Below are 13,257 nucleotides of genomic sequence, written 5' to 3'. Positions count from 1 at the left end.
TGAAGCAATGTCATTCAGGTCATCTGAGCGGTTGTCGTGGCAACCCTCAGGCTCACAGTGTCTGTACACCCTACTGCAGTTTCCATGGAAATGGCGAGGATGACCTTGGCAGAATGTTCCCCCCCTGTGGTGGGAATAGGTCAGAGGTTATGCCCCCCTGTTGGGTGTTGGGTGGTGGCCCAGACAGGTTGGTCCTGTTGAGCATATTTGAATAAGCCTGAGCAGTGAAGTGTGTGTGTTTGTGTGTGTGCGCTTGAGATTTCACACTGCACACAATGGATCTGATAGAACCACACCCTACCCAATACTACTTCTCTCATTCTCTCTATGACCCACCATCTTTCTTCTGCCTTAACTCCCCTCTTCTCTTTCATTTTCTGTCTCATATTCCAAACCTCTCTTTCTCACTCTCTCCCTCCCTCTTTCTTTCCCCCTCCCACTTTCATAGTCCTAGGAGATGGGTGGTACAGACAGACAGTCAGCCAGCACCTCCCCCTCCCCTTGTCCTGCAACCTTGCCTTGTCCTACAATAAATGTGACGGAGCTGAAGACAGAGAGTGTGTGTCTGTGTGTGTGTGTTTGCTCATCAGACTTTGTATGTGTGTGTTTTCTCTTAAGACTCTGCGTGTGTGCAAAAATAGTTTTATTCCTATTTCTGTCTGCTCTGTAAATCCCACTTTGTGTGTGTGTGCGTGTAACTCTGTGCTGTCAGCCATGAGGTGTGATTGTGTGTGTGTGTGTGTGTGTGTGTAGAGAGGGAGAGCTTGAGAGATGGAAACCATGCTGAGTGTGAGTAGAGGGCAGCACAGCTGAGCACTCTTTATCTCTGTCTATTCTCCCTGCCTCCCCTTCTCTCCCTCCTCACCTCCCTCTCGCTTTCTTTTCTCTCTTCACTTGTGTTTGCGCACTAGATGAACCAACATGGATTAGAGCAGTTTGGAACAGAGAGAATTGTGTTTTTCTGTGTGTATTCACGTACATATACTGTATCTTTGTGCGTGTAATAGATTGCAGCCTGTGGGTCTGTGTGTGTGTGTGTGCTATGTGTGTGAGTGTACTGGCTCTGGATGTGTGTGTTACTCTTGGGAAGAACTCAGTGTGTGTGGAGTGGAGTGGACAGAGTGGATCGTCAGTCTCTCCGTCAGTCAGGATGGTGCAGAGGTTCAGTTTACGCAGACAATACTCCAAGGTAAGACTGCTAACAGACTACCACTCAGCTGTATAGTGACCCACTGAGCTAAACATAATACAGTACATTGACTTCATATTAGTCTGATCATTGGGGACCTGTGACATACTTCTAGTACCGGCTATCTGTCAGGTTATGGAAAAGTCGCTCTGAGTCAATACTGTATTTCATGTGTCATGTAAAATCAAGTATTTTTCAAGTGTTAGGATATTTCAAGTGCATACTTTAAAAAGGTATGTACATCTGGTGTTGCTGAATGTCTCTCTTAATGTCTCTCTCGGTTAATCTGTCAAATATTTTCTGACTCCTATCACTGTGCTGATGCTCCCTCCTTTTCTCTCTCTCTCTCTCTCTCTCTCTCTCTCTCTCTCTCTCTCTCTCTCTCTCTCTCTCTCTCTCTCTCTCTCTCTCTCTCTCTCTTTTTCTCTCTCTCTCTCTCTCTCTTTTTCTCTCTCTCTCTCTCTCTCTCTCTCTTTCTCTCTCTCTCTCTGTATCTCTCTTTCTCTTTCCCTTTCTCTCTCTCCATCTCTGATCCTTGGTATTTGTGGTGTTGTGTCAGGTGTCTATGATCCTGCTACTGTATTTTTGTCTGGCAGGCGACCACCACCTTACACCACCGTACACTACAGTACATTACCCTACACTACTGTACACTACCGCACACTACACTACAGTACATTACCATATACTACAGTATATTACCATACACTACGCTACCGTACATTACCATACATTATCGTACACTACAGTGCTCTACACTACAGTACACTTCCTTACAGTACACTACAGTACATTACCGTACAGTACATTACACTACCGTACACTACAGCACATTGCCATACAGTACACTACAGTACACTACACTACCATACACTACCGTACACTACAGTACATTACCGTACAGTACACTACCGTACACTACCGTGCACTACAGTACACTACAGTACACTACCATACACTACCGTACACTACAGTACACTACCGTACACTACAGTACATCACCGTACAGTACACTACCGTACAGTACATTACCGTACAATACACTACCGTACACTACCGTACACTACAGTTCATTACCGTACAGTACACTACAGTGCACAACAGTACATTACCGTACAGTACATTACCGCACAATACACTACCGTACACTACAGTACATTACCGTACAGTACACTACCGTACACTACAGTGCACTACAGTACACTACCGTACAGTACATTACCGTACAATACACTACCGTACACTACCGTACACTGCAGTACATTACCGTACAGTACACTACAGTGCACTACAGTACATTACCGTACAGTACATTACCGTACAATACAGTACATTACCGTACAGTACACTACCGTACAATGCAGTTCATTACCGTACAGTACACTACAGTGCACTACAGTACACTACCTACCGTACACTGCAGTACATTACCGTACAGTACACTACAGTACAGTCGTAAACACTTTGTACAAGACTCCATAGAGTAGAGTTTTACTTTCTACAGAATATGACTGTATGTCAGTGGAGGAAGAGCGGTTATGTAGAGTGTTTTTGGTGTGTTTAGCACAACTTCATTAGGTAAAGAAGAATGGAAAACGATTGTACTCTAGTGAAGTATGACTTATGGACTGATATCACTATAAAGTGACATGTTGACTCCAATGCCTCCCACAGTTGTGTCAAGTTGGCTGAATGTCCTTTGGGTGGTGGACCATTCTTGATACACAAGGGAAACTTTTGAGCTTGAAAAACCCAGCAGCGTTGCAGTTCTTGACACACTCAAACCGGTGCGCCTGGCACCTACTACCATATCCCGTTCAAAGGCTCTTAAATCTTTTGTCTTTCCATTGACCCTCTTAATGGCACACGTACAAAAATCATGTCTCAATTGTCTCAAGGCTTAAAAATCATTATTTGGTGACATCAATAAGGGATCATAGCTTTCACCTGGGTGATTCTCATGAAACCAGTTTTAAACATGTCTGTAGCAAGTTGAGTTACACAACTGTGATGCATATGTCAACTATCATTCTGAGGACTAAGGAAACACGTCTTATTTCAAATTCATTTGACATTTTTGCCAGAATTTTGTACATTTTCACCCAGAAGTCTCATTACCGAAATGCGTCCGAATTAAATTATCACCTCATTTTATAAAATTGTACTTTAGAAAAACCTAAGTTATTTGAATAAATAATGTGTTGTTGTAGTTTGTCCAAATCTTATAAAAATGGTATACCAGTTGAATTTTACATTAAACTATAATATTTATTATGTACAAACACACAGTGTCTGTGAACATGCGTCTCATTAACGTAACACTTTTTCAAGTTCCTGTAAAAACTCCAATCACTTTTTACATAAAGTTTTATTCACCCATGATGCATCACCTAGAGGACTAGTAGATGTTCATTTATTTGCTTATATGCCTTCAGAATTAGGTTCTTATTCTCAAACGTCACCTTTACCCCACTTGGCCTTCTCATTTCCGTAATGTCTAAAAAGCTCAAATTGGGGAAAAAGTCAGATTTTAATTTTATTATAATTTTATAGTTTCATTTTAAATATTTTTAATTTCAGTGCTCTGTTTAACTCAGGCCTTTTCATTGGGGGAGCAATGTTAAAAAAATATTAGATTGATTTGTGTATACATTTTTTGGGACTGTTAAGGTAATGAGAATTTTGTGGAAATGGTTGTAAAATGCTAAAATTCTGATAAAAAAACCAATAATAATTATGAAGTAGAGATCCTAATCTGATATAAGAGGACAGTTCATGAAAAATTAGACTTGAAAATGTTTGGGTCAAATGGCAGTTTCGTGAGAATGACCCACCTGAATTCACCTGGTCAGTCTATGTCATGGAAAGAGCAGGTGTTCCTAATGTTTTGTACACTCAGTATATATTAATGCACATTTAGTGTTTAGTCCGCTGCCCTCCACGTGTCCTGCATGTTGTTTATCTTATCCTCTGTCTTAAAGTGCTGTAATGCAGGACAACGCTTACTGATTAAGTGAAGTTAAAGGTATGACTGTTGTACAATATGTACTGGGTAGGTAGTGTGTTGCTGGTGTGTTGTATAGTGTGTTGCTGGTATGTTGTATAGTGTGTACTGGGTAGATAGTGTGTTGCTGGTATGTTGCTGGTGTGTTGTATAGTGTGTACTGGGTAGGTAATGTGTTGCTGGTGTGTTGTATAGTGTGTACTGGGTAGGTAGTGTGTTGCTGGTGTGTTGTATAGTGTTTACTGGGTAAGCAGTGTGTTGCTGGTGTGTTGTATAGTGTTTACTGGGTAAGCAGTGTGTTGCTGGTGTGTTACAGACTGTGATCTTGGCTGTTCCAGTGTGTTGAGTGCTAGTATTAGCTGCGTTAATAGCCATCTGTAATGTGGCTGGTGTGTTGTATAGTGTGTTGCTGGTGTGTTACAGACTGTTCCAGTGTGTTGAGTGCTAGTATTAGCTGCGTTAATAGCCATCTGTAATGTGGCTGGTGTGTTACAGACTGTTCCAGTGTGTTGCTGGTGTGTTACAGACTGTTCCAGTGTGTTGAGTGCTAGTATTAGCTGCGTTAATAGCCATCTGTAATGTGGCTGGTGTGTTGTATAGTGTGTTGCTGGTGTGTTACAGACTGTTCCAGTGTGTTGAGTGCTAGTATTAGCTGCGTTAATAGCCATCTGTAATGTGGCTGGTGTGTTACAGACTGTTCCAGTGTGTTGAGTGCTAGTATTAGCTCCGTTAATAGCCATCTGTAATGTGGCTGGTGTGTTACAGACTGTTCCAGTGTGTTGCTGGTGTGTTACAGACTGTTCCAGTGTGTTGAGTGCTAGTATTAGCTGCGTTAATAGCCATCTGTAATGTGGCTGGTGTGTTACAGACTGTTCCAGTGTGTTGCTGGTGTGTTACAGACTGTTCCAGTGTGTTGAGTGCTAGTATTAGCTGCGTTAATAGCCATCTGTAATGTGGCTGGTGTGTTACAGACTGTTCCAGTGTGTTGCTGGTGTGTTACAGACTGTTCGAGTGTGTTGCTGGTGTGTTACAGGCTGTTCCAGTGTGTTGAGTGCTAGTATTAGCTGCGTTAATAGCCATCTGTAATGTGGCTGGTGTGTTGTATAGTGTGTTGCTGGTGTGTTGTATAGTGTGTACTGGGTAAGCAGTGTGTTGCTGGTGTGTTGTATAGTGTGTACTGGGTAAGCAGTGTGTTGCTGGTGTGTTGTATAGTGTGTACTGGGTAAGCAGTGTGTTGCTGGTGTGTTACAGACTGTTCCAGTGTGTTGAGTGCTAGTATTAGCTGCGTTAATAGCCATCTGTAATGTGGCTGGTGTGTTGTATAGTGTGTTGCTGGTGTGTTGTATAGTGTGTACTGGGTAGGTAGTGTGTTGCTGGTGTGTTGTATAGTGTGTACTGGGTAGGTGGTGTGTTGTATAGTGTTTACTGGGTAAGCAGTGTGTTGCTGGTGTGTTACAGACTGTTCCAGTGTGTTGAGTGCTAGTATTAGCTGCGTTAATAGCCATCTGTAATGTGGCTGGTGTGTTGTATAGTGTGTTGCTGGTGTGTTGTATAGTGTTTACTGGGTAGGTAGTGTGTTGCTGGTGTGTTGTATAGTGTGTACTGGGTAGGTAGTGTGTTGCTGGTGTGTTGTATAGTGTTTACTGGGTAAGCAGTGTGTTGCTGGTGTGTTACAGACTGTGATCTTGGCTGTTCCAGTGTGTTGAGTGCTAGTATTAGCTGCGTTAATAGCCATCTGTAATGTGGCTGGTGTGTTGTATAGTGTTTACTGGGTAGGTAGTGTGTTGCTGGTGTGTTGTATAGTGTTTACTGGGTAAGCAGTGTGTTGCTGGTGTGTTGTATAGTGTGTACTGGGTAGGTAGTGTGTTGTATAGTGTGTACTGGGTAGGTAGTGTGTTGTATAGTGTGTACTGGGTAGGTAATGTGTTGCTGGTGTGTTGTATAGTGTTTACTGGGTAGGTGGTGTGTTGTATAGTGTTTACTGGGTAAGCAGTGTGTTGCTGGTGTGTTGTATAGTGTTTACTGGGTAGGTAGTGTGTTGCTGGTGTGTTGTATAGTGTTTACTGGGTAGGTGGTGTGTTGTATAGTGTTTACTGGGTAAGCAGTGTGTTGCTGGTGTGTTGTATAGTGTTTACTGGGTAGGTAGTGTGTTGCTGGTGTGTTGTATAGTGTTTACTGGGTAGGTAGTGTGTTGCTGGTGTGTTGTATAGTGTTTACTGGGTAAGCAGTGTGTTGCTGGTGTGTTGTATAGTGTGTACTGGGTAGGTAATGTGTTGCTGGTGTGTTGTATAGTGTTTACTGGGTAGGTAGTGTGTTGTATAGTGTGTACTGGGTAGGTAATGTGTTGCTGGTGTGTTGTATAGTGTTTACTGGGTAGGTGGTGTGTTGTATAGTGTGTACTGGGTAGGTAATGTGTTGCTGGTGTGTTGTATAGTGTTTACTGGGTAGGTAGTGTGTTGCTGGTGTGTTGTATAGTGTGTACTGGGTAGGTAGTGTGTTGCTGGTGTGTTACAGACTGTGATCTTGGCTGTTCCAGTGTGTTGAGTGCTAGTATTAGCTGCGTTAATAGCCATCTGTAATGTGGCTGGTGTGTTGTATAGTGTGTTGCTGGTGTGTTACAGACTGTTCCAGTGTGTTGAGTGCTAGTATTAGCTGCGTTAATAGCCATCTGTAATGTGGCTGGTGTGTTGTATAGTGTGTTGCTGGTGTGTTACAGACTGTTCCAGTGTGTTGAGTGCTAGTATTAGCTGCGTTAATAGCCATCTGTAATGTGGCTGGTGTGTTACAGACTGTTCCAGTGTGTTGCTGGTGTGTTACAGACTGTTCCAGTGTGTTGAGTGCTAGTATTAGCTGCGTTAATAGCCATCTGTAATGTGGCTGGTGTGTTACAGACTGTTCCAGTGTGTTGCTGGTGTGTTACAGACTGTTCCAGTGTGTTGAGTGCTAGTATTAGCTGCGTTAATAGCCATCTGTAATGTGGCTGGTGCGTTACAGACTGTTCCAGTGTGTTGCTGGTGTGTTGTATAGTGTTTACTGGGTAAGCAGTGTGTTGCTGGTTTGTTACAGACTGTGATCTTGGCTGTTCCAGTGTGTTGAGTGCTAGTATTAGCTGCGTTAATAGCCATCTGTAATGTGGCTGGTGCCTGTGAGAGTCATTACAAGGTGTCCACTACTGATTAACTGATTGATGATTCTCTATATCCTGGCATTCTCTAGCTGTGTGTGCAGGGACACACACACACATGCACACGTTAATAATGCCAGACCCAGGCTGTGATCCCACTCTCTGAGGGTGTCTGAGAGAGTTGGGAATGCAAAAAACACATTTCCAATTCACACATGCGTGACATGTACATGTGTGAAATAGGACAAATATAAGCCCCCACACACACATTGTCTAGCAGAATGGCCTGCAGGCGGCTGAGGATTCCAGATTGATGGAGTGGAGGGGTCTGGTCTTCTCTCTCACTTGAGCTGCTTGGGGAGAGAGTGATGGGTAGGGGTAGTGAGATGGAGGGAAGGTGAGGAGGGAAAGAGTGATGGGTAGGGGTAGTGAGATGGAGGGAAGAGGAGGAGGGAAAGAGGGATGGGTAGGGGTAGTGAGATGGAGGGAAGGGGAGGAGGGAAAGAGGGATGGGTAGGGGTAGTGAGATGGAGGGAAGGTGAGGAGGGAAAGAGTGATGGGTAGGGGTAGTGAGATGGAGGGAAGGTGAGGAGGGAAAGAGTGATGGGTAGGGGTAGTGAGATGGAGGGAAGGTGAGGAGGGAAAGAGGGATGGGTAGGGGTAGTGAGATGGAGGGAAGGGGAGGAGGGAAAGAGTGATGGGTAAGGGTAGTGAGATGGAGGGAAGGTGAGGAGGGAAAGAGTGATGGGTAGGGGTAGTGAGATGGAGGGAAGGTGAGGAGGGAAAGAGTGATGGGTAGGGGTAGTGAGATGGAGGGAAGGTGAGGAGGGAAAGAGGGATGGGTAGGGGTAGTGAGATGGAGGGAAGGGGAGGAGGGAAAGAGTGATGGGTAGGGGTAGTGAGATGGAGGGAAGGGGAGGAGGGAAAGAGGGATGGGTAGGGGTAGTGAGATGGAGGGAAGGGGAGGAGGGAAAGAGGGATGGGTAGGGGTGAGATGGAGGGAAGGTGAGGAGGGAAAGAGGGATGGGTAGGGGTAGTGAGATGGAGGGAAAGAGTGATGGTAGGGTTAGTGAGATGGAGGGAAGGTGAGGAGGGAAAGAGGGATGGGTAGGGGCAGTGAGATGGAGGGAAGGTGAGGAGGGAAAAGGGGATGGGTAGTGAGATGGAGGGAAGGGGAGGAGGGAAAGAGGGATGGGGAGGGGTAGTGAGATGGAGGGATGGGTAGGGGTAGTGAGATGGAGGGAAGGTGAGGAGGGAAAGAGGGATGGGTAGGGGTAGTGAGATGGAGGGAAGGTGAGGAGGGAAAGAGGGATGGGTAGGGGTAGTGAGATGGAGGGAAGGTGAGGAGGGAAAGAGGGATGGGTAGGGGTAGTGAGATGGAGGGAAGGTGAGGAGGGAAAGAGGGATGGGTAGGGTTAGTGAGATGGAGGGAAGGTGAGGAGGGAAAGAGGGATGGGTAGGGGTAGTGAGATGGAGGGAAGGTGAGGAGGGAAAGAGGGATGGGTAGGGTTAGTGAGATGGAGGGAAGGTGAGGAGGGAAAGAGGGATGGGGAGGGTTAGTGAGATGGAGGGAAGGGGAGGATGGAGAAGGAGGGTTAGGGAAGAGCGTTTTTTCAGGTTTGTAAGGAAAAATGGGTCGCTTTGGGAGTGGTGTATGTATTATTGAGTGGAGATGAAAAGGCAGTCATACCTCGAGGGTAGATCTTCCCTCTGGCAGCTGTGTGTGTGTGTGCGTGTGTTAGAGTCTGGTGGGGGGGGGGGGGGGGGGGGGGGGGGGGGGTGTAAAGCCTCCTCAGGCCGTTTCTGCAGACGTCTGCTCATCTCGCCCCTCAGAGAGAGCAGGATTATGGGAAATATTATTGGAGGGGTTAGGAACCCAACCCTCCGTCCTCTCCCACCCCTTTAGACCACCTGTCCACCTGCTACTTTATCCTCAACCACTGGGTTATTCTACTCTGTTATTTATCATTAACCACAGTTCCATCCACAGTTTATAAAGTAGTCATACCGTATTTTAAAAAATCACGACAGCTGTAATGGAAACAAGAAGTTTCGGTAAATTGTAATAAATGCCAACAGATAGTTTGTATGTTGGTAATTTTGTGTCTGTAAAGATAATTACGCGACAAATGCTGGTGGAAACTCTTTTATGCTCAAGTATTGGTATAATAACCATCATGTCGAAGTGAACTTGGAGTCACGCGATGATATGGTGTGTGGTCCTCCCACTACGATTTGGGAAACCATGCAGTTTATTAAACTACAGATTAAATCAATAATGATGAACTTCACAGGGTGGGGAAAGTGCACGGTGATGAGCTTGATGCTCCTTTCCAATAAACATATACTAATTCTGGTGACATGGTCGATGTTTGACTGCCGTTTCACAAATAAGAATATTCTCGCTCTTAAATCAATAATAATCTCATGTAGACTAGCCTTCCCGCACCGTATTTGAAAGCTGTTGGCGTATGTGCCAAGACCAGATAAGCACATTTGCTATTTAATGCACGTTTTTGTTACAAAACTATTAGTAGAGTTGAAAATACGATGGAAACACATTGAAATGTAGACTTTTATTCGGAACATGAAAACGAAAGCCAAACAGTACATTTTGTGTGCACTACAGTATGTCATCACGCTCTGATTTGTATCCACAGCCAGTCAGTTTGGTGGAAACAACACTGGTGGGAAAATATGCAGATTTTCTTTATGCAGATTTTAGAATATTTGCATGAAAATCTGCTGCCAATTGGATGAAACCTTAGCTATTGTCTCTGTGAGAACATACACTAGAATAGGCATACATAAATGTATGCAGTATTATTTAAAATAGCAGCTTTAGTACCATTCCATCATGTCCAGGAGTAATAAACACCTCATATCTAGGAGTAATAAACACCTCATATCTAGGGGTAATAAACACCTCATATCTAGGAGTAATAAACACCTCATATCTAGGAGTAATAAACACCTCATATCTAGGAGTAATAAACACCTCATATCTAGGAGTAATAAACACCTCATATCTAGGAGTAATAAACACCTCATATCTAGGAGTAATAAACACCTCATATCTAGGAGTAATAAACACCTCATATCTAGGAGTAATAAACACCTCATATCTAGGAGTAATAAACACCTCATATCTAGGAGTAATAAACACCTCATATCTAGGAGTAGTAAACACCTCATATCTAGGAGTAATAAACACCTCATATCTAGGAGTAATAAACACCTCATATCTAGGAGTAATAAACACCTCATATCTAGGAGTAGTAAACACCTCATATCTAGGAGTAATAAACACCTCATATCTAGGAGTAATAAACACCTCATATCTAGGAGTAATAAACACCTCATATCTAGGAGTAATAAACACCTCATATCTAGGAGTAATAAACACCTCATATCTAGGAGTAATAAACACCTCATATCTAGGAGTAATAAACACCTCATATCTAGGAGTAATAAACACCTCATATCTAGGAGTAATAAACACCTCATATCTAGGAGTAGTAAACACCTCATATCTAGGTGTAATAAACACCTCATATCTAGGAGTAATAAACACCTCATATCTAGGAGTAATAAACACCTCATATCTAGGAGTAATAAACACCTCATATCTAGGAGTAATAAACACCTCATATCTAGGAGTAATAAACACCTCATATCTAGGAGTAGTAAACACCTCATATCTAGGGGTAATAAACACCTCATATCTAGGAGTAATAAACACCTCATATCTAGGAGTAATAAACACCTCATATCTAGGAGTAGTAAACACCTCATATCTAGGAGTAATAAACACCTCATATCTAGGGGTAATAAACACCTCATATCTAGGAGTAATAAACACCTCATATCTAGGAGTAATAAACACCTCATATCTAGGAGTAATAAACACCTCATATCTAGGAGTAATAAACACCTCATATCTAGGAGTAATAAACACCTCATATCTAGGAGTAATAAACACCTCATATCTAGGAGTAGTAAACACCTCATATCTAGGAGTAATAAACACCTCATATCTAGGGGTAATAAACACCTCATATCTAGGAGTAATAAACACCTCATATCTAGGAGTAATAAACACCTCATATCTAGGAGTAATAAACACCTCATATCTAGGAGTAATAAACACCTCATATCTAGGAGTAATAAACACCTCATATCTAGGAGTAATAAACACCTCATATCTAGGAGTAATAAACACCTCATATCTAGGAGTAATAAACACCTCATATCTAGGGGTAATAAACACCTCATATCTAGGTGTAATAAACACCTCATATCTAGGAGTAATAAACACCTCATATCTAGGAGTAATAAACACCTCATATCTAGGAGTAATAAACACCTCATATCTAGGAGTAATAAACACCTCATATCTAGGAGTAATAAACACCTCATATCTAGGAGTAATAAACACCTCATATCTAGGAGTAATAAACACCTCATATCTAGGAGTAATAAACACCTCATATCTAGGAGTAATAAACACCTCATATCTAGGTGTAATAAACACCTCATATCTAGGAGTAATAAACACCTCATATCTAGGAGTAATAAACACCTCATATCTAGGAGTAGTAAACACCTCATATCTAGGGGTAATAAACACCTCATATCTAGGGGTAATAAACACCTCATATCTAGGTGTAATAAACACCTCATATCTAGGAGTAATAAACACCTCATATCTAGGAGTAATAAACACCTCATATCTAGGAGTAATAAACACCTCATATCTAGGAGTAATAAACACCTCATATCTAGGAGTAATAAACACCTCATATCTAGGAGTAATAAACACCTCATATCTAGGGGTAATAAACACCTCATATCTAGGTGTAATAAGGTCCAGCTATAATCTACTTCAGCTCATCCCAACTACACACACACACAGCCACTGCCCTCTTTCTAAAAGCCTGTAGATGCTGGTTACATAAACAAGAGTTTTTTTCTCTCTGCTTACCTACATTATTATTCAAAAGAGAGAACCTGATGTCCATAACTACAGGCCTCCTGGTCCGGTGCTTCATATTGTTTAGGATGGATGTTTGGAACTGGTCATGGAGAGCCACAGTGTGCACAGGCTTCTGTTCTAGCTGAGTTCTAACACACCTGATTCAGCTAAGCAATGTACTACATGTATAGCACCACGCACTTGATTAGCTAGAGCAGGTGTGTTAGTGCAGGGCTGGAACAAAAGCCTGCACACTCCACACCCAGTCCTGCTGCTCTGGAGGACCAGGAGTGAACAACAGTGCCCTTCAGTGCTACTGGCATTGTTTACCTTATCTAGCTAGTGTTTATGAAAGGCAAACACACACACACACTCATCAAACATCAGTTCCGATTGAGTTCCAGCAGAGACAGACATGAGAACAAGTGTGTGGTTTGCAGAACATATGACTTGTGCAAAGGAAATGGTGTAATCCAGTGTTGTTTCAGTAAAACTGCAGTGTGTGTATTATTGTTTTTGCAGATCTTGATAAATAAACGCTAGATAAAGGTTAAATATAGATTTTTTAAATAAGTATGTCAGTTCATGCATTTCTGATGTGATCACTGTCAGTGCCCCACACTGCATTATTTGTAATAAGCAATGGTTAGTTGACGTTACACCTTCCTCTCCAAGCCACAGTGTTTACAGTTAAAGGGATATGAGTTATGTAGTGTAGGGCTGATCATACAGTAGTAGGCCATGTGGTTTTGTGGTTTGTTGGTTTTGCTGAGCCAAGATTCTTCTCATCAGAGAAAGAGTAAGCTACACGTTGTCCTGGGTTCTAGCCTGCTCTGCTGCCTCCCTCTTTTCCTCTCCCCTTCCTCTCAGGCATTTTCTTTACTTCCTCTCTTCTCTCCCCTCTTCTCCTTCCCTTGTTCTCTCTTCTCTCCCCTCTTCTGCCCTCTTCTCCTTCCCTTGTTCTC

At 42.9% G+C, this 13,257-nt stretch overlaps 1 protein-coding gene across 5 annotated transcripts in view; it reads left to right on the top strand.

Moving 5' to 3' along the window:
- Positions 1–13,257, top strand: part of LOC110492431 (transmembrane and coiled-coil domains protein 1) — a 99,342-nt gene that overhangs the window by 35,344 nt on the left and 50,741 nt on the right. For 2 of the 5 annotated variants that reach the window (XM_036947424.1, XM_036947426.1), the window contains exon 1: positions 528–1,189. The exons of the other annotated variants lie outside the window; for them this stretch is intronic. In XM_036947424.1, the coding sequence (XP_036803319.1) occupies positions 1,043–1,189 (147 nt within the window). In that variant the 5' untranslated portion in view covers positions 528–1,042. Of the gene's footprint in view, positions 1–527; positions 1,190–13,257 lie in introns of those variants that run through there. 5 annotated transcript variants of the gene reach the window in all.

This window comes from Oncorhynchus mykiss, chromosome 16, assembly GCF_013265735.2.
Source record: "Oncorhynchus mykiss isolate Arlee chromosome 16, USDA_OmykA_1.1, whole genome shotgun sequence".
Classification (NCBI taxonomy): Eukaryota; Metazoa; Chordata; class Actinopteri; order Salmoniformes; family Salmonidae; genus Oncorhynchus; species Oncorhynchus mykiss.
This window is presented reverse-complemented; position numbering and strand designations above follow the sequence as displayed.